General features: G+C 27.2%; 1 protein-coding gene across 1 annotated transcript in view; it reads left to right on the top strand.

Moving 5' to 3' along the window:
* Positions 1-25672, top strand: part of LOC134837617 (PAS domain-containing protein cky-1) — a 103996-nt gene that overhangs the window by 33226 nt on the left and 45098 nt on the right. The window contains 1 exon segment of the mRNA XM_063853000.1: positions 11187-11251. Within this exon segment, the coding sequence (XP_063709070.1) occupies positions 11187-11251 (65 nt within the window).

The following is a 25672-nucleotide window of genomic DNA, read 5'->3' as shown; positions in this document are numbered from 1 at the left end:
TGTTTTTATTTCGTTCAAGATTTTATAAATTTAATTTAATTTTAAAAATAAATTCCTGAAAAAAATTTTTTAAAATTTTGAGAATTTAAAATAAAAAATTTCTAAATTTAAAAATTTTAAAAATTTAATTAATTGCATTAATTTTTTTTTATAATTTAAATTTATTTTTATCAATTAATGAATTTAATTAAATTAAAAAATAATTAATTATTATTGATTTTTAAAATGATTATTAAATAATTTTTTAATTAGTCGATTATTATTATTTATTTAATAAATGTTTATTTTATTTAAATAAAAAAAAATAAAGAATTTTAATATAAATATTTTTAGAATGCACAGACGGATAAATTAGAAAAATTTAAAAAAATCTGAAATGCGTTAAAAAAAAGTGTTGCTAATTTCAACAAACACAAGCCAAACCTTAAAAATTCCTTTTGTGTCGACAAATATGTTGTATTCGTTAATTACCAAAAAGACCCAAATTTTTTTTTTTAAATATTTTGTTGCATATTCATTCATTCCTTCTTATATTTTTTTTTTTTGCCATGATCCGGAATTTGATGGTTGTTAGTATGCGAATAAAATTTTTTTAACAATCCATCGATACACCCTTCTTTTCGCAAATATTTCAACATGAATCAACATCACTTTCATTGTTATTTTGACCTTCTTATAATTCATAATAATCAAGTTCAATATTTTTTTCGCTGTGTATAAATTTTGCTTTGATTTCTTCTACTGTTGTATGTATGAAATAAAATAAAAATAAATAAATTTAAAAAAAAAATATTTATAATAATAATATAACATTTAACATACATTTATAATACAATGGAAAACAGGTGCGGTATGCGTTGAAAGTTTCCTCCTTTAATATTATTATTTTAAATACACGTGGATGTTGTTTTGTGTACATTATTATATTTTAGTATTAAAAAAATATATAATGATAATAATAACAATAATTATCGTTCATTGTAATTTACTTGAGCGGCATCTTAGAACTGATTTTTGGCACACTTTTTTCTCAAGTGATTTGTTCCTGTTTTTTTAAGAAATAGAAATAATAAAAAAAATTAAGAAAGTGGTCAATTGTATCACGATTTAATATTTTTTTTATTATTATTATTTTTTTTTAAATATTACAATGTTGTATTTAAATAAAAATTATTAAAAAAAAATATAGAAGAGAGATTGTTTGAGGCGCCGGTTTCCACCTTATTTCATGATTTATAAAGCAAAAAGAAAGTGTTATTGAACTTAATAATAATAATAATATACAACATACATTAAATGATATATTGTTTTGATTGAAACAATTAAGCGGGGGATTTTTTATTTGCATTTAATTCCTGTTAAATGTTCATATATGATGCTTATCTTCGATTTATTTTAATATGAATGTAAATAATATCATGGGTGGCAAAACTATTTTCTCCTTAAATAAAAAAATAATAATAATACCTAGTTCTAATTATAACTGTTATTATTATTTTTTTAAATAGACACAAAAGATCGGGGTGTTACCATACTCTACTTTTACGCTGCACAACAAAATTGCTTTAAATTACTTTTCTTCAGTGTAATTAAAAAACCTTTTTTTAAAAAAATATATCTTTTAAAAAATAGATATAATTATTCATGGCTCATAAGTAGAAAAATATTTTTTTTTGTAACTAAAATAAGTCAAATAATTAACTTGTGCACGCTTATTACTCGCTAATAGCACGAGACAAAAATGTATCTCAAGGCGGACTCATATTAATTTCGTGTCATGTCAGTTCACTTCACATAATTGCCGGGTATTTATGTTGCTCTTGCGTCAAAATGCGTCAAATTATATGCAACGATGAAAATGTTAACATTATTTTTTTATTAATATTTTTTTTTACAGTTAACCTAATTTACAAAAAAAAAAATATTTATTTTTAAATTTAAATTAATTGTTTTGGAGACAAATTCTTAATGATGATGATTATTTTTTTATATATATATATATATTGTAACATATATAAAAAATTTATTAAACATATAACATACATGTCATTTTATATTTTTAATAAAAATACTAAATAACAATGACACACATGAGACATGATGATGATTGTATCACAAAAGCAATCATGCAAATTTTTAATGCTTCTGAGAATTGATTAAAATAATGTTTGTAAAATACTAAACTTAGCAATATTATTATTATTATTGAAGATTGTATCATATATGAATATTGAATAAATAATTTTTTCCATGTTTATATATTGACGAATGTTGTAAAAACATGCATCAAATATTTATTTACACATTTTATTATTAAAAATATTCCTTTTGCATATATTTTATTTATTATCATTAACAATCAAGTTATATTTAATAGAAAAAAAATAATAAATATTTAAAATAATTCCCAAGTGTGACTATGACAATTTATTTTTATTATTATTTTTTTTCCGTCATTATTTTAGACCAAATGATACAGCAAACTTATTTTTTTTTAAATAAATATTTTTTTAGATAAAAATCCCTTTTATTTGAAGTTTATAAAAAAAAAATATTTAAATAATAAAATATCGAATTTATATTGTTTCTCTTTAGAAAAAAATTGACGTGTGAATAATTTTTTATTTTTTTTTTCGCGGATCATTACAAAGAGATTTTATTCGTAGATTAGTCCTTTTATTGCTTGTACACATCATAAACGTACATTGTTGTTCTCTAAAATAATAATAATATAATGATGATGATGAATAATCGATTATTTGTCCAGTTTGCCTAATTCTCGTGAATGAATATAAAGTTAATATTTTTTAATGGAATTTGATTGACTCACAAATGGAAAAGCGATCAATTTTGAGTAAGTTACTTATGTCTGTTGTAAAGATTAATGACTTTCGATCGTTCTTCGTCTGTATGTGGATTTGTTATTACAAATGTTGTAACAGTACAGTGCGCTTTTTATTAAATGGGGTAATACTTAGCATGTCGTTGTTAATTGATGCTCTCTTGGTGTTCCTAATTTTAACACGTGGAAGTTATATTTTTAGGTTTTATTGAACTTTTGCATTTCACTTGATTATTTTTAATTTAAGTAGTTTATGATCAACAAAGCTTTTTTAGAGGTTTTGAGTTACACCAAAATAAAATTATTTAAATGATTTTTATCAAAAAATTAATTATTTATTTAAAATTAATAAGTTGAAGATAAAAAAGCGTGCTTGTGATAAAAAAATTATTTAAAAAAAAATATTTCAAAGAGAATTCATAAAAGAAAATTAAACTTGTTATTAAGAAATGTTAAGAAATGTTATTGTTGGAAAAATATAACTTTGAACGATTATTTGTTCGATCTAGGAATTAAATACTCAGTTTTTTTTTTCATTTTTAATTAAAAATTCTCAATGAGAACCTTAATTTTTCATAGAAATACGTTCAAGGTCAAATAAAGGTCATAATTTCCCATTGTAGTTTTTGATTCAAAATTTGGCTGATCTCATCGAAAATATAATTTTTAATACATTTTTCATCAAAATGAAATCAAAAATTAGCCAGAAGTTCAAAAAAATTTGAAGCTTTTGAGATAATCTTTTATAAATTTTCTTCTGAATCCGCCATGATGGTTGAAGGAAGAATAAAATTAATTTTGATATTTTAAGAAAAAACTGTTAAACCCAGATTCCTATGATTATCCGCCATGATTCTTTCTAATAACTTTTTTCCTTTTTAAAAAATTTCGATTTCTTGATATGTTTTTAATTTTAAAATCTATCAAAAATTTGTACTTTAAAAACAAACAATTTTTGTATTTTTTTTCAAAATATTTTTACCATGTTAATGAAAATTAAGTAAAATCAAAAAAAAAAAAAAATAGGGGCCTTCATCGATTTTTTAAAATCTTAATCAAATTAAACTTGTAATTAAATTATTTTAATAAAATAACAAATATAACAACGAAATTTGTAATTAAAAACAAGTGAAGAGCTTGCACACGAGGAAATATTTACAGAAATTGCTACACAAAAAGCTTCAAAGCTTGAATCACAGGAAAAAATTAATCGCGATAATAATTTACTTATGCGGCATCATGGGTTGTGTAATTTTGAACAATTGAATCGGATGAGTTGGATGCAGGGAAACGGGAATGGGCGAGACAAATGCATGTGGCGGAGGTGCAACCATGACTGCGTGCGGTTGAGATGCCTGTGGCAGCATCTCTTCCCCATTTAGCAATTGTGCATGTTGTTGATGATTTGGCTGTTGTTGCTGCTGATGATGATGGTTTTGTGGCACATGATGAAAAGTGAATTGGCGTCCGCCAGCGTATTGTTGCGATTCTGATTGAAATTGCGAATTGCCGGGGAAGGTTTGGGCGATATCGCGGTGACTAGCTTCGATGAGTGCATCAAAATCCATTCCGCGGAACGGATCGTCGCGGGTATCCTCGTGTGCTTGGTTACTCGGTGGATGATAATACACGGGAGGCATGTGGTGACTTTCTTGTCCTTCTTCCAGTTGATGTTCTTGCTGCGACGGGTGATGTCGCTGCGGATAATCTGTATGATGTTGGGTGAACAAAGTGTAACTCGCATGCGGAGCTGAAGCAGCTTCCTCATGATTGGTTGAGGCTTGTTCCTGTAACGTCGTGTCAAATTGCTTTTGAATCTCCTCCTCGAATGAATCCTTAAACTTTTTGTGCGATTGATTAATGTTGCTGCTACTGTGCTTGAGTGCGTGATAATTGCTACTGGGGGCACTTGGCCCACTGTGCGTCGTTTGATGATGGTAGCTATAGCCCGAATCGTGGTCCCATGAGTTGTCTTGATGATCTTTCACACGGACTTCTACTGGAACAGGAACCTAAGGGCAATGAAGACATTTTTTTCGTAAGTTTTTTGTTCTTCGTACGGAGTTTGGGTCTTTTTTAAGACCTTCGGGGTCTTAAATTAAGGTCCTCTAAAGTTTTTTTTATAGTATTGTCAATTTTTTTGTTATTTTTTCAAGGAAAATAATTTTAAAAGTTTTTTTTAAAATTAATTTTCTTGAAAAAATAACAAAAAGTGAAAATTATCATCTAAGAGGACCCTAATTTAAGACCCTTAGAGTCTAAAAAAGACCCAAATTTTCCACTGTGGCTCAAAAAACGATAAATTAACACATTGACTGATCTGTTTCGAGTATATGTTGTATGTGTACTTGAACTTGCATGTTCATTAATCGTGCTTGACTAATTCTGGTTATGCTACAATAAAGTAATTAGTGTTCATTGTTTTTCGTTTCAGCGTATTTTTTTTTGCATATTTGCTCGGTAATTGTTATTATTATTTGTTATTAACAATTAGGTGCCAGGTACAATGTTTCTGTTTGCATTCCAGCAGTGTTTATGTAATTTCAGTTCCATCTCGTTCGAGTTCGAGTACACATACCTTCTCTTTGATTGCATAAGGCTGTGGGACGTAGACTTTTATGGGATAGGGAACTTTTTTTTCGACCTCAACTTTAAAAGGCACCTTGACCTCGTACGGAATATGCACCTAAGATATCATGTGGGTACACCTAGTTAGCATTATTTTGGTAGAAAAATGTAATTACTTTATTAGAGCAAGCACGGCATCTTACTTTCTTTTCGACGGGGTACGGGAAGGGTTTCGGGACCTCGACGGGAACTAATTTTTCTACGGGGACTTTGCGCTCGACGATTTTCGGTACATGAACGATCTGGAAAAAGGGAAGATTTTTAGAGAAGTTTTTTTTAAAAAGAGGTAAAACTTACTTTTTCAACTGGTTTTTCAACAATTTTCTCAACTGGATATGGAACGGGCACTTTCACTGGGTAAGGTACGGGCTTAGCAACGTGAACCAACTAGAATAAGAAAATTAATTTTTATTTTTAAAATTTGTAAAAGTTTTTTCACAAAAGCTTAAATAACAGCAAAAATATTTTTTTAAACAAATTTTTTTATTTTTAATTTAAAATTCAAAATATTCACCATTGCCGTTAAAATAAACTTAACGGCTCATTATTATTTTTTTTATTTTTTAATAAATTTTCTATAACTTTCTTGTTGTTTAAAAACATAAAAAATTTTTAACTACAAATTAAAAAATAAAAAATTATAAAAATTTTACCTTTTCAACCGGTTTTTCCACAATTTTTGGTACATGAACGACCTAAAAAAATTAAAATTAAAAAAAAAACCCATTTTAAAAACAGGAAAATAAAAATTTTTACCTTTTCAACTGGATAAGGTTTTGGAACAGGAACATGAATGACCTAAATTTCAATATTTTTTCAAAATTTAAAATTATTTCATAAAAAAGTTTGAAAAAATCACCTTTTCGACAACTTTTTCTATGGGAACAACTTTTTCAACTGGTACCTATATAAACTTTCAGCTGTAAAAACTTAAAAAAATTAAATTAAAAAATCTTACATGAACAATTTTCTCTACAGGATACGGCTCCTTCTTAACAACTGTTTTAATATGATTGTGATGATGGTGGTGATGATGATGCTTAATTTTGACTTTTTCCTTAATCTGTCCTGAAACCGATTCCTGTTGGATACTCTCAGCTGGTTGATAATTATCTCCATTAACTTTCTCCTCAGCTAATTCTTCTTCTTCCTTGCGTTTCTTTTCCTTTTTCTCGTTTTTCTTGCTGTTCTTGGAGCTACTTACTTTTGTCCTTTTCGCAACATTTCTTGATTCAGAATAGTAATGATCGCTTCTTGTCGTCAATTCTGGCCGAAAATGCGATTCCGTCGTCGTATCAAATTGCTCTTCGTAGATGTGCGTTGAGACATGCGATGGTTCCGCAGTTGTAGCTAGAGGTTTGTTCTTCTTTGGTTTCTTCGATGGCTTTCCATTCAGATAAATGTGAATATTTTTCTTGTTCTTTTTTGGACGAATTGCGAACTCAGCACGATCTTGCGCTGGATCCTCAGGAAGGATGCTTTGAAAGGAGTCTTCGGCAATTTTATCGAGCGATTCTTTTGGTTCTTGAATATTATCACTGCTATCCAACGATAGGACTGACGATACTATGTGAATAATTAGAATCGTAAAGGGAACCTGAAGAGTTTTTTTTAGTTTTAATTTTTTTTTATTTTCACTTTTTTCGAAGAACTCACCGCAAACTTCATTTTTTCATGTGTATATGTTTACTTTGCGATAACTAAAGGTTTACTGTTGCCATTTAACGCTCAATACTCGCTTTTATAGTTTTCATTGTTTCTTGATAAAAACTATACAGAAACACTCACGAAGCAAAAAAAAAATATTGGAGGAAATTTTTGAATACTTTCGCTACTTCTGCTCGCTCATATCTTAACTCATGCATGTAAATTGCAAGTGCATCCACCTTGCACTTGAAACATCACGTAATATTATCTTTTCAACACACGTAAAGATTATGTTATAGTTAGTGGTAATAATTAACATTGAATACGTAACATGCAAAGTATTTATGAAGGTACGAAAAAAATTATGGAAAAAATTGCTGGAAATTAGGAAGCACTTTACTTTGATTATTTTTAACTAAAACAAATAATAAAAAAAAATGTTGAAAGACCAGAGAAATTTATTACATTAGTTCATTGCACTGTTGGGCTCACCTGCATGACCAATCCATTCTTTAAATAACAAAATAAAAAAAAAATCAGCTTCCTACTAAATTGAATGTTGGAAGGTGTGTAAAGATTTCAAACAGTTAACTAAAGTGATCCAGAAAAACAATTTAAATGTTTCGTTTAACGCATATTATAATTCACTTTAATCAAATCGACAGAAAAAACAGGTAACAAGTGTAAAGCTGAGCCCCTCAAATTATATTTTTATACATATTGATTGATGATAATCAAAATATTGAACTAAATATTCAAATCAAGTGGCTCTAAAATTTATTTACTATATTTAATAACAATAAATAATAAAAATATTATAATTCCATCATCAAAGCGATATCCAACAGTTATCTCTCGAGTAGACACTTAATCAGAGCCCAGAAAAAAAATTATCTCTTTAATATGCGTTAAATGTTGGAAGACGGGGAGTTAATGGACTCTCACCGAGATTCAATAATTGAATTTTTTTTTTCGTCTATTGGAGAAGGAAAAAAAATTAATTAACCAATATTCTAAGTAAAAAGGTTGTGAACTAATATCATCAAGTGAAAGAATGAAGAATGATGATATTTAAGTTTTAAAAAGTACTCTTGGAAAAATATGTTCGAGTGGTATTAAGAAAAGGTCTCAATAACAATAGATAAAGGTCTTGCTGGAATATTAATATTCCAAATAATGTTAACAAGAAAAATAACACTTAACAAAATTAAATATTATCTTTTCGCTGCGTGGAGTGTGCGTTGTTGATGAAAGGCGATAGAAATGAAATAGTTACATAAAAAGAACGTAATGGATATTTAGGAAAATGTTTGTGTTTGGTAAATGTGTTGAGAATGAATTTTTAGGTTTTTGATTAATTGCTTTTTTGGTGTGTGAGAAATAGTTTAAGATCCTTTTTCGAGCTAAAATTTGTGAGTTTTGCAATAATACTTGAATTTGCAATAATATATTTGTCACTGTGGGACAAAATTCAGATATTTGCTCGGAAATATGTTTCGTCATACATTCATTAATGCAAAATTTCGATATATGGAAAGATATCCAGTTCTTATATTTATTTCATTCATTCGCTTTTTAGAAGATGGTCTTACAAGATTAATTTCCTAATGTATGATTAAAGTCTTACAATGTAGTTATGATACGAATCATGCCTTCTGGTTGAGCACAAATCAAAATGTTCACGAAATTGTTATTCTGCTATTTGGGACAGGACTAAAATCGGTTGTAAAAAGCAGAATATTCTATATTTTTTCAAAATGACAAGCTTTGTCAAAGCTTTTAAGAAGAGAAGGTGGACGCGATGGGGGATTTAAAGATGGATGAAATTTTCCAACAATGGATTCCTGTTTTAATTGTAGAATAAATTTATGTTTTTAGTTTTGAGTCACAAAATTTGTCTTATTTTTATGTACCTATTTTAAAAAAATTAATTTTAATCAATTTCTTAAAAATAATTGTCATCAATTCCTCACCTAATTTTAGAGACAGAAACAAAATACGTGTTTTAACTTTCAATATCTCTCTCAAAGTGAGGAGCAATTCGAATTTGTGACTTTAATCAACGAATTGAAAGCTTTCCAATCAATAATTTTATGGATTGTATTGCTTCTTTAATTTCTACACAATGTTCCTACGATTTGGTTTGAATTTTAAGTGTTGTGCCCCATACAAACGTCTCTTTCGAGACTCCTGTAAGTGGGTTCCGGAATAGCAACGAAGACCAAAATGAAGCCATAAGAGATTTTGCTGCGAATTATGTGCCATGGGTCGTTAAATAGGTACGCGTTGCTGAGTTTTAACCAATTCATAATTGTTTTTTCATCTAAACCTTCATCACGAACCCTAAAGTAGCCTTCCATCCAGTCTGAATTTGACATCACATCTGAAATTACACACAAATTTAGGCGTATTAAATTGGTAGAATATTTAAAAACCAACTTATGATAACAAATGGCGTAAGAGTAAGTTACAGTGTGTTAATTCCTGGGTTAAAAAATGAAAAATTAACTGATTTTTTTAAAGAAAAACAAGAAAAACTAGAGATCCAACAAGAAAGAGATAAACTTTTGTAAGCAGTTTTTAAACTACAAAATAATAATACTTACATGTGTCTGTTGTTCATTATTTGCTGAAAAAAACTACTTCTGTATTAAAATTATTTTTAAGAAAAAATTTTTGATCAAATACTTACAATTTTGCTCACTGTGCCTGCCACTTAAATGTCAATATTCATCAAAAAAATTCAACTTAATTGATTTGCCATCAACATAAACAAAATATTTGCTTATGCACGTACGAAAAACATAAACACTCGAACATCATCATTATTACCGTTTTAACACCAGTTCACGTTTAAAAAGTTCAAACTCAATCATCATTCCAACTCGCACACAATTTTATATCATCCAAAATAACTAGTTCAAGTCAAGCACACACAATCAAGAAGTTATGAATCACGAATTCACCAAAATCACGAATTTTACAAATTCTCGTTTTCCCTCAATCACTTCACAATTCACCCATAGTGTGCATTTGAGGTACGGAGGACGAAGACGACGATGTCGAGAGTGTTACAGGTGCTGGAAATCAAGGTACATTGACTGCTCTCTATTATACAAAAATTTTTCTCGTGCATTGTTGTTATTATTATTTATATATTTTACCAGTTTCACGATTGAGAGCGTGCCAACCGAATATAATGTGATGATTTTGTTTATTTTTTTTTTTCATTCAATACGGATCTACGTAGAGAAGAAAAAATAATTTACAGAAGAATAAAACAAATTATGTTGCCACTACTGTTTAATGATTGTTATAAATATGTTGGGAAGGTGTGATCTTCCTTTTATATTCACTTACTGACGCACCAAAGTGTTTATTATGATTTTTATGATTGTTACATATTTTCGGGGATGGAATGGAATTCCGTATCCAAAAAATTTTTTTTGAACAATCACGAAAGTATGTTAATTTCCATCAATTGTGAGAAAAATTCTTTTGAAAGGAATGTTCACACAAAATCAATCACGATACAAATTGCACGTGCTTCATTTTTTCTTTTTGTTCCTTAATAATTGAATTGAGAACAGTTATTCACAGAACAGAGAAGAAGATCGACACTGAATATGTCAAGTGACAAGTCCCGTGCGCGGTTTTCAAGATCAAACAAAAAAAGCTAAATAATAAGATCACACGGCTTGCAGTACAAAGTAAGTCGCCGCGTGTGGCTTGTCTCTTTTCTACATGTAAAATGTTGTCGTGAAACATTTTGAAAAAAAAGTCCCGAGTCATCCAGTTAAATTTCATTGTATGGTGTTAAAAAAGAAGTCCATCATGTTCAATGAGAAAGTTCAACAGCGACTGAACAAATGATCGACAAGAATGTTGAATGGAAAAGTTAATGGATTATTGGCAAGCAAGTGACATCTGCTGCAATTTGAACAAAGACTTGCGTTACCGGTCAAAATGAACACGATTACTGGATGATTATTATATTTTTTTTTCTTATTGTATATGATTTACTTGAACTGTCACATAATAAACTCTTATTTTGCTATTTTTCTTGCAGTATTCAAACGACATGACATTGGATTACATCAAACACAAACGACGCCAAATATAGGTTTTTCTAAGGTAAGTTAAACATTTTTTAACTGTTACAATTATTATTATACTTACGGAGTAACCTTTATCTTGCTATCTTTTTGTGTGTTAAATGGTACAGTTAGGAACAGGGATGGAATTGCATTTTTTTGCATTTAAGGCCCTGAAAAAAAAAATAATTAGTTAGTTAGTTTAGTTTTAGCTTAGTTTAAATTAATTATAACTCACTTTAAACCCGGTAAGGCCTTTTGTAATATAAGTTTCATTTTTTTAAATAATTCTCGAAATTTTTGTTTTGTTTTAATTTAAAATAAAAATTAAATCTTAAAACTGTTTATATTGATAGCTTGGCTTAGATTAGGAATTAGAATATATTTAAAGCTTGAAGAGGCCTTTTCAAAAATTAGGCCCATTTTAAGGATTTTTTTTACAATTTTCTAAATTAGAACTTTGAATTCAACCTAATATTTCTCAAAAATTGTAATATTCAAAATATTTGAAAAAAATGGCTTGGTTTGGAAAAATTGGATTAGACTTAAACCTTAAGAGGCCTCTTCTGAAATTCGCGAGGCCTCTTTTGAAATTCGTGAGGCCTATTTGAAAACTTATGAGGCCTATTTCTAAAAATTGTTAGGCCCTCAAGTTACATTAGCTTTGAGATAATTCCAGCACTGTTTAGTAAAGCGACAGTAATAAGACCTGACAATAAATTAGAGCTGCCTTTCTTTGAATGTACAAATCAATGTAAAAGGCCGAGCAATTTTTTATCATTTACAAGTTATACATTTTATGATATATAAAAAAAATTGTCCTGCTCTAATGCTCACACAGATTAGAAAAACAACAAAACTCAATAAAGTATCTGGATTTGTAAAATATATTTCTTTATTATTGTTATTTATTTGTCTATTGTAAATTATTGTTAAGGCATTATTATTATAATTGTGTATTTAATAATAATAATATTATAAAACATAACGATAAATTCATATTATATTATTATATACATAAAAATATATATTTAAAAAAATTGTTACAAAAAAATCACAAACAAATATAAAATATTAATTTTACAAAAGCAACACACAATATTTATGTTGCATACAATTAAATAATGTTTGGTGTCGATTACTATTGTTTTTGTTAATTAATGAATATGCAAGACATAAATTTTCTTCTTGTGTAGTTTATAGCTTTGTAACAATATAAAGGAGAGTTCCGCTATTTTTTTTCTCCACACTGGGACAAAGAAAATAAATTTACTTATTGACAGAAAACATTACTTTGAATCAAAACATTTTTTTCTATGTTATAGACGTGATCAGAATAGTACGTAATTTACACTTTTACTTTGTGTCGATATAAAGTATATTTTTTTTAGAATAAAATAGTAAATAAAATATATATTTAATTTAAATAAATTGTGCGTGAGAAGGTTTCTTTTATTGTTGCTCATTCATGCAGTGAGTAAGATGAATGAGCTTTTATGTAATAAAATTATTTATTATTAATAATTTTTTTACATAATTATATTAAGAAGAAAAATAAATGATTAATCTTATCTAATAGATTTAATTTAAACATGCAAAAAAAAATATTTAAACATATAATTATTATTTTATAGTTGGTTGAACTTGTATGTATAACATAAACATTTTTTGCAATGATACATTAAAAAATATTTGTGCAGAGCGCTCGAAGCAAATTCGGATAAATACGTATCAATACCGATATCTGGTGTAGATAGATAAATTAAGTGTGTGTCCAACGGCCCAAAGCTGTTCAATAAACTATGATTTATTTTCAATTATCAGCGAAATTATTTATTGGAAAAATATTAAAAGTTGTAAAAATGTTGTTAAAGTTACATTATCACATATTTTATGAATAAATATTTTATTATTTTGTGATTTGCCAATTTTTTATAATGACTTGTAATTCCCTTATAAAACACAAAAATAAATTCCAACAAACATTTTTAAGGACACAACCCTAGCATAACCGTTTTCTATATTTATTTATTGTTTTATTTTTTTATTAGAAAAAAAATTCAAAAACATCTATTGATCATAACATTGATAATTTAACAATCATTGTTAATGTTATAAGGTACAAGCAAACAAATAAACAATCCAAACATGTCAATATCGACGAAACATAACATATGATGATGCTGTGAGCCATTACATTGACACAGTTAATTTGATGTTTAACATGTTGCGTGCGTGTGTTAAAGGAAATCCCATGAGTATTTTTTTTTTGTACTAAACATATCTTGTTTGATTTTTTATTTTATTTATTTTTGTGAGAGTATTAAGCAAAATTAAATATAAAAAAAAACAATTACAATCAATCAATTTAGCAAACGTCTAGCAAATTTAAGATCAAGATTTTATTTAGCAGTTGAAGGTTTTTTCCTTTACATTAACAAATCTTTTGTTTAATTTTCATTAACATTATTTTTTTTTTTATAAATCTTTGTATTTATTTTTTTAATGAGATAAATAATACTTTAATATCGCACATCCTTTATTTTCATGTAAGTTGTTAAAGCATGAAAAAAAAAACATAAAACAACAAAAAAGAAGCGTTGCACTTGTAAAACGATGTTGTTCATTAATTATCGCGAAATATTAAGTTGGTGCTAATATTAACAAGAAAATGTTAAAATAAAAGAACAAAAAAAAAAAACGGTGAATCCTGTGTGTTGTTAACATTTTATCTTATGTGGTGGATATTATACATTTTTTTAAAAAATAAAATGCTCCCAATTTTAAAACGATATTTAAAAACACAACAACAAAAGATAAAACAATATGTGGCAGCAAAGGAAAAAAAACACGAACAAATAATTGTTGAAAAAAAAGAAGCACCAATGAGATAATATAAAGTTCTCATAAAATTTAATGGGATAGGGCGACCACACGTCTCATTAACGTTTATATTTATGAGAATTTTTGTTGCATTTAACGACCTCCGTACAACCTGTGGAAGATTATTGAATATCTTTGCTGATTTTTCATCATTTTAAGTATTTAACATGAGGTAAAGGGGAAGCGTGTAGCTTCGTACTTTAAACTTAGAAGGAAGTTTATTTGAATATTTTTTTGAATTGTGAAAATTTTGCTAAACCAAATTTTGAGCTGTTTGCAATTATTGATAAATAAATTGACTTTTAGACCTTAATTGTTGCGCAAAAACTTTCAATTTTATCAAAATACTTCTTTTTATCGTAAGATATTTCTTTTATCAGATCAAAAAAGTCTAAATGAGCATGAGTTTTATAATAGTTTTTGATTTTACAGGAGTCATTATCTATATTTGTTTACCATCAATGGTTGCTTTAAGCTTAGTTCGAACAGAAAATAGTTTTTAGAAGTTTTTACTTGATCTTCGGCTTTTTCGATTGGAAACAGGTTCCATAAGTTAGTAAACTTGTTTTTCGGCTGATAGTCATTCCTTTGAGGTCGTTCAAAGTAATGATCTTCTGCCTTAAAAGTCGACAACTTATCAAACGGTAAGCGACTTTAAAGCGAATACGAATTCTTTTATAGACTCTCCGTGAAGTTCATAACGATGGTAAAACTTCTGCTTCTCAATGTTCGCGATTGCAACTTTTGGTTTCAAATTTGCGAGCAATTTTGGTTTCTGATCAAAATATTTCGCATAGAGGTTATTTCCGCCATAGACTGCATGAAGTTTAGTCATTTTAAGTTCATAATGAATTTGTTTCATTTTTCAGGTAAATTCGAGTCTTTGAAGATAATTTTTTATACTTTCATCATCACAATAGTTATTTAATAAATTCCATGACTTTATTTTATTTTTGACTTTATTTTCAAGTTTTAACCTTGAAATGATTTACAGAAATCCAAAATGTATCTAAAATTAAGAAAAATTAATAATTAAAGTTTTAGGTATAAAGTTACACGTTGGCACCTTTGAGAACAAAAAAAAAGAAGTCACTTACCTCCTGAAGTAATTCGTTATACATTTACGTATATCACTGCTATTAAAGAAGAGATGCACCGAGAGAGTGAATGTTATCTTATTTAATTTACCAGGAAATTTCTTAATCATTTTTCATGTGAAGTGAGTACAAATTGCACATGATGCACACCTAGATGGGCACACACAGATACTGCAAAGAAACAAAAAAAAGATTCGAAACAGAGAGGAAGAAAAAAGAAGAGGGTTATTAAACTGTTGTAAAATAAATATAAATAAATGATATTGAATGTGCTCTTATTGTTATACAGGTCGATTTTTCTTTTTCTTACCATTTTTTTAGCGCTGCAGATCGAAGTAATAAAGAAAATAGTTGTTTAAATAGACAAGACATTATATAACCACCTCCCATTTCTCCGCACAGCACTCGAAGCTCACAAGACACCGAGTGAAATATAATGAGAACTCATGTATTTAAGAAAAGAACCGCTCTATTATTATGATTACCATTAGTTTTATATTGCACATTGCGATTGATTAATCATTTAAAAGTTCGTTATTCTCCGAAAGCACTACATCGTAAAAAAAATAAAATAAGAGATTTTCCTAGTAATGGTTATATATCAAAAAGTCCATTAAATTGTATGTTGCATCATTTAAAAAAGCATCATATTCACTCGCTTTCGACATTTTAAGTGTGATTCGTCCAAGTGTGTCTCTCTCTCTATGAAGGTTATGGAAAAAAATAAAGGCGAAATAATAAAGAAAATAAAAAGATTATGTTCGATTGATTAAATAAACACTTCATTACAATTGCACGTCGTGGAGTGTTTTCATAGGCACACACAAAAAAATATGCTTAAAGATCGTTTAAGAAGTGCATTATTATTTTTTTTTATTTTGAAAGAAGAGTTGTTGCGTGTCTACTCGAAATTATGGTTTGTGTGGATTGATCCGCATTGATTGAAGAACTCGCTCGCTCGATTGCCTGCTATATGGATGGATGGATGGAGTTACATTTATTTATTTATTATTATTGTTGTTGTTGTTGTAAGCATGTAAGGAGTGTTTATTGACACGAATGAATCTCCTGCCTTCTTATGATGGTGCGGTATTTCAAATATTTACTCGGTGGAAGTGTCAAGATCTTGTCGCTTTTGATGGTGAATTATGGAACATTTTTAAACGATATTTAAAAAAAATAAAATATACCAAAAATAAAATCTTTTAAATAAATAAAATATTTTTATCTAATATTAAATTTAAAAAAAGTAATTTATTTTAATTAATTGTTTAAATTAAATTAATAATAATTTTTAAATTAAATTCAAAATATTTATAAAAAAATTAATTTAGAAAAAAATAATTAAAAAATAAATAATTAAATAATTTAAAAAATAAAAATAAAACTAAAAATCCAATTTAATTTACTTATTAGTTATAAAAAAAATTAAATTAAATTAAAAAAATTAAAAAAAAAATATTTGAAAATAATTAAAATATAAATTATCAAAAAAATTATTTGTTCAATTTCTTAAAGAATTCTTCATTAAAAAATTAAAAATAACAAAGGTTCAATTTTTTTTCGCAAAGTACCTTCTAACCTTATGTAGCAACTGTTACGTCAATTCCATAATGACAATTCACAATCACACTTTGATGACATGGTTAGAACCATTCCGTTATACTTCGTAGGTCATCCCAAAAGGCGCAAAGTCATCGTATCAAGTCGATAAATCATCAAAGTGTCGTCATCGAAGTGCAACTTCAGTCGATACATTGTCATCAGCTGGATAATGGATTACCGTTTTCTCGATCATCATTGCCAATAACTTAACCTTCAAACGCAATATTTTCATTAGAATATGATCAATCAACTTTATTTTTATTACAATTCTTGCAAATCAATAAGTGATCAGGAAATGATGAGTTCAAATAAATAATCAATAATTTTGCGATTGCTATCATTAAATCGATCATCAACACCTTTTTCTATCTAAATTTGCATCTTTTTAAAGTAAGCAAGACCTTTGCTCTTTCAATGACGTAGATTTTTCGTCTCATCAAATTCTTGTGAATCAAAAAAAAAATGCAAAAGAAAGGAGCGACATTCATTAAAAATTAATAACCATATACGAAGCGACGAACACTGTGAAATTTAACAAATAAAGCGATTAAATGTTTAATGCCATACATGTCACAACTCATTTAGATTTTCCATAAATGATTTGTGTGGGAAATAATTCAAGAGTAAAACGCATGGCAATGACAATGCAATGTCCATAATTGTGAAGAAACGAAGAAAAGAAAGTCTCTTTTTTTCTTCTCAATTAGTTTGTCATCGTACGCATTTTTGTTTGCATTTACAATAATTTTGCATTGTTTTCAATTATTTTGATGATGAATGATACAAAGTTGTATTTTTTTTTTCTCTTCTCGTTGGTTTGATTGGTAAGCCACATGATTTGCTGCTCGTTGGTGTGGTTAACGGCTTATTGATTTTTTGCCAACACTATGAGAAATTCATATTTCGCCAGTTAAAACATCTGAAAACTAAAAGATTGTAAACTGGGGCAAAATTTTAAAATGTGAGTTGGGTTGAAAATTTGGAATGTGCATTGGGGCAAAGTTCAGAATGTGCAATGGGGTAAATTTTCAGAATTATTGAAAAATCTTTGAATGTGCCTTGGGACATGCATATTTCATCCCAATGCAGATTCTGAAAATTTTTCCCAATGCACATTCTGAAATTTTTCCCCAATTTTCAAATTTTCCTCAATATAAATTCTAAAATTTGAACCCAATTCGCATTTTAAAATTTTGCCCCAGTTTACAATCTTTTAGTTGGTTATACCGAGCAGATTTTGCGAACCACGGAATTTTTAAAGTGAAAAAATGCGAACGAACGGGTGGCATTCATTTTTTTCGCGTTGAAAGTACTTTTCACACGCATTGTCATAAAATGTGGCGATTAGTTGCTGATCGATCTTTCGAAAAAAAAAAACAAAATACTCGAAAAATTGACATTTCTTATCTCTTCAGTTGTATCATAAATAAATAAATAGTATTTAAATCTCGTGTGAGTGAAGAAAAAAATTTTTCAAGTGAATTAAACAGATCAAGATAATTGGATTAGATCGTACCAAAAATGTAAAAAGGCATGTATAATGATAGTTATTATGATTTTTTTTGTAAGACGTCATGCTATTTTTTCCCATTCTCAAGTCATAACACTTTTAACGTGTGTAATGATATATTTAAAAAAAAAAGTTGAAGAGAAGGTGAGAAAAAATAATTTTTGGTTACTTCGAATGAATCATCAGCTTAATTATTATTCAATAAACTTTTTGAATTGATATCACTTTGACACTAATATCACAAACTTAACAGAAGTTATCATTGACAACCGTATAATTGCCTCTTAAGCTGACGACGACGACCTAAAGACGAATGAAAGTGAAACAAAAAAAGATTAGCTAAGCAAATATTTCATCGAAGGATGACGAAAAGAAATTTGGACATGGGAAAATATTTTGGGTTGATAGACAAGACATGAGCCACACAAGAATATGATTAAGGTTAATCCTTGCACGATTCGCTACCGAAAGTATCGCGTATTGTTTTCACGAGTCAATCATATATAAACAACATGTTATTATATTAAATATCTTCTAACTACTATCATATACGTTTAAGAGTTGGCAATTCGTGACTCAGTCATCTGAGAAATTATGCCCGAATTGATTTTTTTTTTTGTTATTATTTTTTTCTGTACGAAAGAATACGACTGAAATATTTTTTTTTGTATTAGAAAATATGGTTTGATGTTTATTTTGTGGTTTTTCGGAAATTCCTTTAAATTTCAATCAGTGTTCAAGGTTAATGATCTTTTTCTTTAGACTAGATAGATAAACCAAATATTTTTATAAACATTTTTTGATGAATAGAAATTTAGTTTAAACTGCGTTCTGACCTATTTTCCACGGTTTCCTATGGAATTATTTTAATATAAAATATAATGATGACTTGGTTTTTTGAAATTCTATTTAAAATAAATAATAATCCTTTAACGACAATGAATTGCTTTATTTGTTTTAAAATTCATTCAATTTTTAAATTAAAAGTTTAAACCAATTCATTTCAAAAAAAAATAATAATTAATACGTAAAAAATAATAAATTTTTAAATTAAAATTTATTAAAAAGGAAATAATTTTTAAAATAATTAATTAAAAATATATAATTTTAACCTGATTTTTAAAATATTTTAAAATAAATATTTATTTCTAGTTAATTTGTATCTTAAAAATTTCACTATTGACAATTTTTAATTAATTTTATTCCTCATTATAAATCATTTTTAATTTCATCGTTACCTATCAATCATTCCAAGTAATCCAACATTTTTATAATTACTCTCATTTCTAAAAAAAAACTCATTAATTGTCTTTTTAATCATACTTTGTAGTGTCGTAATTAGCTTGTCAATCTCCCCATTCTACAACAAACTCGATTTTTATTCAAACAAACACAATTCCTAATACGACATCAATAAATTTTTACCGCTCGTTGCTTGATTGCTGTTTATTAGAACATTTTCTCAGGATTTCTTCGCAAGCACAAAAATAAAGTTAAAGTAAATAAATTCAAATACAAATGACAGAAACACATTTCAATCAAGTCAACTTTATTTACACATTTCCACACACACAAAGTTCACAAAAAGAGAAAAAACCCGAGAATTACATAACCATCTGTAACTTCGCACCACACTGCCAGCAACACGGCAAAAAATCTGCTTAATCACTCGCGAGATTCGTATTGAAAAATCTGCACATAAACATAAATAGAAGGAAGAAAAAAAAAGTTATGTTTCAAATTAAAATGAGGACAAGGAACATGTACTCCAACAGATTACAATTTGACTTTAAATGGACATGAACTGTTTGTTTATGTGTATTTTACGCTGCTTTAACATAGTTTTTTTCCCTCTGCATCCATATAAAAAAATTTATATATATTATATTTATTTATATACCTACATCATTGTTATATTAGTTATTATTATCCGCAGTAATAATAATAGTAAGAGAGTTGCAGCAGCAACAACAACGAGATGGCAATAAATGAAAATAATAAAGAAATATTGGAGAAAAAATTGAAAAAACAGTTCAAGTAAATAACGCACAAAGAATATAAATTATGGAATAGCGTTCGGCTTGGTTTGCCGTATGCCTGCCCAAACCTATGCTTAAACATTATGTGAACATTTGAAAATTTGTTTGCTGTGCGTTAATCTCAGTCACAACAAAACCAACAACTAGCTAAAGACATAAGGCTTGGACAATAAGGAAAAATGTTCCACATTATAAAAGATTTAAAATAATTATTGAAAATTCATTTTGATAATTAAATTGGAAAAATAAAAAAAAACTTCAATTTTTAATGAAGAAATGTTTTAAAAAAATATTTTTATGAAAATTCGTTAAAAACGTAAAAAAATTAGTAAATATTTTAAAATTGTCCTTATGATAATTATTTTTTAATTAATTTATTATTCAATTAAAATCAATTAATTATTTTATTTTAAATTTAATTAATATTATTGATTAAGTATTTAATAATTTTAGATTATTAAATTTGTATACTTTATTAAGAAATCATTAATAATAACTTTTAATTTAAATTTAGTATAAAGTATAAACAATTAATAATCTAAAATAATATTAATTAAAAAAATAAATATATATTAATTATATTACATTAATTAGGTAAATTTAAAATAAAATAATTACTTAATTTATATTTTTTTTATTTTTTGTGAATTTTTCAAATTTTTAACGGTAATTTTTTAAAACTTTTTCAATTTTATTTTTTTTTTTCTATTCATTTCAAACTTAAACTTTGCTTAAGGTCTAAAAAAGAATTATTTTTTTTCTGATCTAAGGCCGCTCCAAATGAAAATCAAAAATAAAGTTTGATGCCCTATTTAAAAAGTCAAAAATCCAATGGGGCAAAATAAAAAAAAAAAGTTAAAAATTTCATCAAAATTGATCGTTTTTTGGTGTATTTTCATAGTTTTTCAAGACATTTTCAAAAAAATTTATAAAAAATTTTCAATTATTTTAATTTTTGTTTTAAAAATCATATTTTAACTTGAATTTTCTTCTCTAAAAATATTTTTCATAAAATTACTGAATTTTTTTTTCAATTTTTTTTGACAGTTATTTTTTATGAAATTTTAATTTTCAATTTTTAATTCAAAACGATCTAAAATCAATTTTTAATTTGAAAATTTTAAAGAAGATTATTGAAAAAACAACAAAAATGTTGATCAACGATCAAAAATTGCTAAAATTTTGTTATTTTGTATGAAAATAAGTATTTCAAATTTTTTGTTTAATTTTGCCCCCCCCATTTTATTTTCAAAAATTTTGGACTTTATTTTTGATTTTCATTTGGAGCGGCCTAAATAAAACAAAAATAAAATGAATAAATTTCTAAATTAAAATTGAAACAATTTCCTTAATTGCATCTACCTAATTCGCAATTTATGTTTGTTTTTGTTTTTCATTTCTACTATTTGCGTCTACATTTCTAGTGAAAGTGCATCAATGTTGTTTGGGTAAATAAATACATTTTTCTTTTCGTTTTTTTTTGCATTTTGTGTCTCTTCCATACATTCATGTGTTAACTAATATGGATCGTGCCAAGAATAATGTCTTTTCTATATGTTTTTTCGCTATACGCTCCTTGCTGCAAATAACAAACAAACAACAACATACGGATACCGCGTGCGAAAGGTGAGAAGTTTGTAATAAAATGTTGTACACGAGATTTAAAAACATGCAAAATTATGTTAAAATATAATTGCTTACTCACACAACTAACAAGTATCACAGTTTGAAAATCACTGCATGACCTATTTTTTGTGCGATTTTTTCTCTTTTTGCGCAGAAGAAATACAAATAACATAACAAGGACTATCATTACTACTCTATACAATAAATAAAGTTTTCTAGTGATAGATTTATTATTTTAATAGTGAAATAAAGAAAAAAAAAATGGTTTATAAAGAGAGCGAGTCGTTTTATCCCTAACTGAGTATTATTAATCGACATTAATCATTGTGGCACTGCCTTTAGCTGCAGCGAACATAAGCAAATAATAAATAACATTTAAATTAAGTAAAGTCGACAAATGAACACTGTTGGTACTTTGCTGTTCTCCTCTCTTCTCTCTCTCGAGAATATATTCCGCGCATGAAACGGGCGGCAAAACAAGAATATTGCGTGACACTTGAAATATTCACTCCGTTCTCACATCATTTATGTTTGTTTTTTCATATAAATTATCTCGCAAAAGAGTGGATGGAGTGATTACTGTTATAGTTTTTCATCAACGGAGATCGTCAAATAGCAATTAAGGATGATCTATTAGATATTAATTTCTTTAATTGAAGAAGGCTAGAGGAGTTTTTAAGGATACTCAATCATTTTTACAGTTTCAGTGTAAGTAAAATCTATCAAAAAACTTCAGATTTTTTTTTAAAATCACCTAAAAATATTTATTTTCATTAAAAAATTTACACAAATTTATTTTTCTAATAATTATTAATTTTAACAAAAATTAAATGGACCAGTAGACTTCGTTCTACCAGTCGATTTTGCTTTTTTTCATATTTTTTAATTTTTGTTTAAAAAATTTTATATAAAATTTGAGAAATTTTCATAAATAATCTATACGAATTTAAAAAAATTCTGTGTTTATAGAATTTTTATAGATTTGACTTGAAAAACTTAAAAAAATCCGTAGTGTTTCTTGAATTCTTGATTCTGAAGTTATTTTCGTTATTTTTTATAAAAAAAAACTAAAAACTGAATAAAAATTCAGTTTAAAATTAATGATATTTTGTAATTTATTTAAAAATTTAAATAAAATATTTTTAATTTTTTAAGGTATTATTCTGCTAAAAAATCTTGGAAATATTTATTTTAATTACCTAATGAATTTAATTTTTTTTTTATTTTTTTTTTTAATTAAACTTTAAACAATTATTTAATATAATAAAATTAATTAAGAATTAATCCTACTGAGAATTAAAATAAATGATTTAAATACAAAATTTAAAAAAAAAAATCTCAAAACCAACCAAAAATAATTAATTATCTCAAAAAAAAAAAAGTTTTTTCAATTTTTTTCAGCTTTGCGAATGTTTGCACTGCAAATTATTTAAATCCTTAAAAAATGACAAAGCGATCAACAAATAATTAGATAAACGACCTCGCCATTCGTAATTAGCAAAAAATTAAAGGAAATCCAAACAATATTCGACATGCCATTCAATACACTCACATATCCGGTCATTTAATGTGCAAGGTCTCACAATAATGATAAATAATAACAAAATCAACGAAAGTGAATGCATATTCTGTACTTGCTGCATGTTTCCCATGCATTGTTGCCCGTACGTCTTGTGCAAAACATTTCAATTCAACACAAATTACCGATTTTCTACACTTTTCTTCATCATTATTATTATCATGTGCATTCAATTGGTTATTTTCGTACAAAACTCGCGTATTTGTGAATTGCTTATCTTTAAATTGAATCGCAAACACACATATACACGAGAAATGCTTTTGTTTCATTCAATCAATTTATGTACAACGAAAAAAGTAACAAGTACAAGTACAGTACATAGAACAAACGATATAATGATGATAATAAATAAAATTGAATTAATTTTGATATTATTACGTGTCCAGTTCGCATCCAACATTGCACAGACACACGAAAAAAAATGTAACAGGTAACTTCACTCACTCACTCAATTCACTCGTATATTTTATTTATTTGCATTTTTTTCGCGTTGCATGTTCAATTTATAAAGAAAATGCAGCAACGGTAATTGCGAGATCTCGAGTCTATGCGAACGAGGCCTTCTTGTGATTGAAATGAAACGTAATGAAATGAAATAAGACACAAGTAAATATAATAAGAGATGCGTCCAGCATACATCACTTAGGCGCGAGAAAAATAAAGTTCAAGTGTAATTTAAATTGTTTTTTAATGTATCAATTTTCAAGTTTAACTTCGTTCTTTGATGCGATAGAAGAAAAAAGTTTTCTTTCTATGCAAAGTTCAATGATTCTGAACTTTATCTCGTTCTTTTAGTTTAAAATTTCTAAGGTTATGTTAATATTGTACAGTAAAAGTTCTCATAATGGACCATTTTTAAGTTATTTGAAAGTTGAAGAACTATATTTTGTCATATTTTTAACCTTACAGTTTGCAAATCAAAATTTTGAACTAAATATAATAATGTTCGTTATAAAAGATCCAGAGAAAAAAAAACTAAAGAAACAGCAAAAGGCATAATTTACCTTCTATAAAATGCGTCGTTTGAATTCAATTTGCAAAAGAATCAAAGGACTTCCGATGTTACAATCAAACAAAAGAAAAATTAACTTTAATGGATAACAGAACATCAGATAAGATACGACCGTAGAGCTTGTTTTAGTCAGAAAAAATTTGCATTAATAGGAGAAAGAGATATTGCAGAACAAAATGATAGAGAAAGTATCCCTCGGCGAAAGGCCTAACGAACTTGAAAACGACGATTCGATTAAAAGGAAGGGCGGTTCTACGAGCTTCTGAAGTCACTAAAGAAAATGCAAAGTCTTTGTATTTAATCTGTATTAAATAAATCTACGATGAAGTGATTAGGAGTGGCCATCGATCGAATCGAAAACGTATTAAAACTTTTCGGCTCAATGGCTTATGGTTGCTTCACGGAATTCCAAGTCATTTTAGAAGACACCTATGAAAAATTCTGAACAAATGCTATTTAGCAAAGAAGAAATTATATAAGCTGCAAAGAAGCCTTTTTGAATTTAATGCATGTGAAAGAGCTTGAAAATTTGCGTTCCAAAAAGTACTTACTGAGAAATGTCAAGATTAGTTGAGAATACAGTATCAGTAAATAAAGAAAGCATAGAGCATTCCAAGTGATTATACTCATCACCCGATATCAGCATTTCATCGAAAAAAAAATTACATGACATTTTTTAATGGTTTTGTATTAGTTAGGCCTAAAGTAGTCCAAAAAACCTAAATTTAAAATTCTAGAACGAACCAAACAAATTTTAGACATTTTTTAGTGCATTTGGGTATACTCAAGTACTTCTTTGACATACCCGATCTCACTAAAAATGCATAGAAACACTTTGGTTCATAGTAGAATTTTAAATTTAGGTTTTTTTGACTACTTTAATCCAAAATAACACAAAACCATCAAAAAATCTCAGGCCATTTTTGTGATGTGCATAGCATGTTACAGCTCAAAGACAGTATTGAAAAATATGATGCTTAAATATCGAACTTTTACTGTACTATTTACAAAGTATTCCGTAAACTTGTTTAATGATAAAATTACTGATGATAAAATATTAAGATTTTTCGCACTTTTGATCTTGTTTGATGATAGAAAATATTTTTTTCT

The sequence above is a fragment of the Culicoides brevitarsis genome, chromosome 1 (genome assembly GCF_036172545.1).
Source record: "Culicoides brevitarsis isolate CSIRO-B50_1 chromosome 1, AGI_CSIRO_Cbre_v1, whole genome shotgun sequence".
NCBI classification, from domain to species: domain Eukaryota; kingdom Metazoa; phylum Arthropoda; class Insecta; order Diptera; family Ceratopogonidae; genus Culicoides; species Culicoides brevitarsis.
The sequence above is the reverse complement of the archived record's forward strand: the minus strand, read 5'-3'. Positions and strand labels throughout refer to the sequence as shown.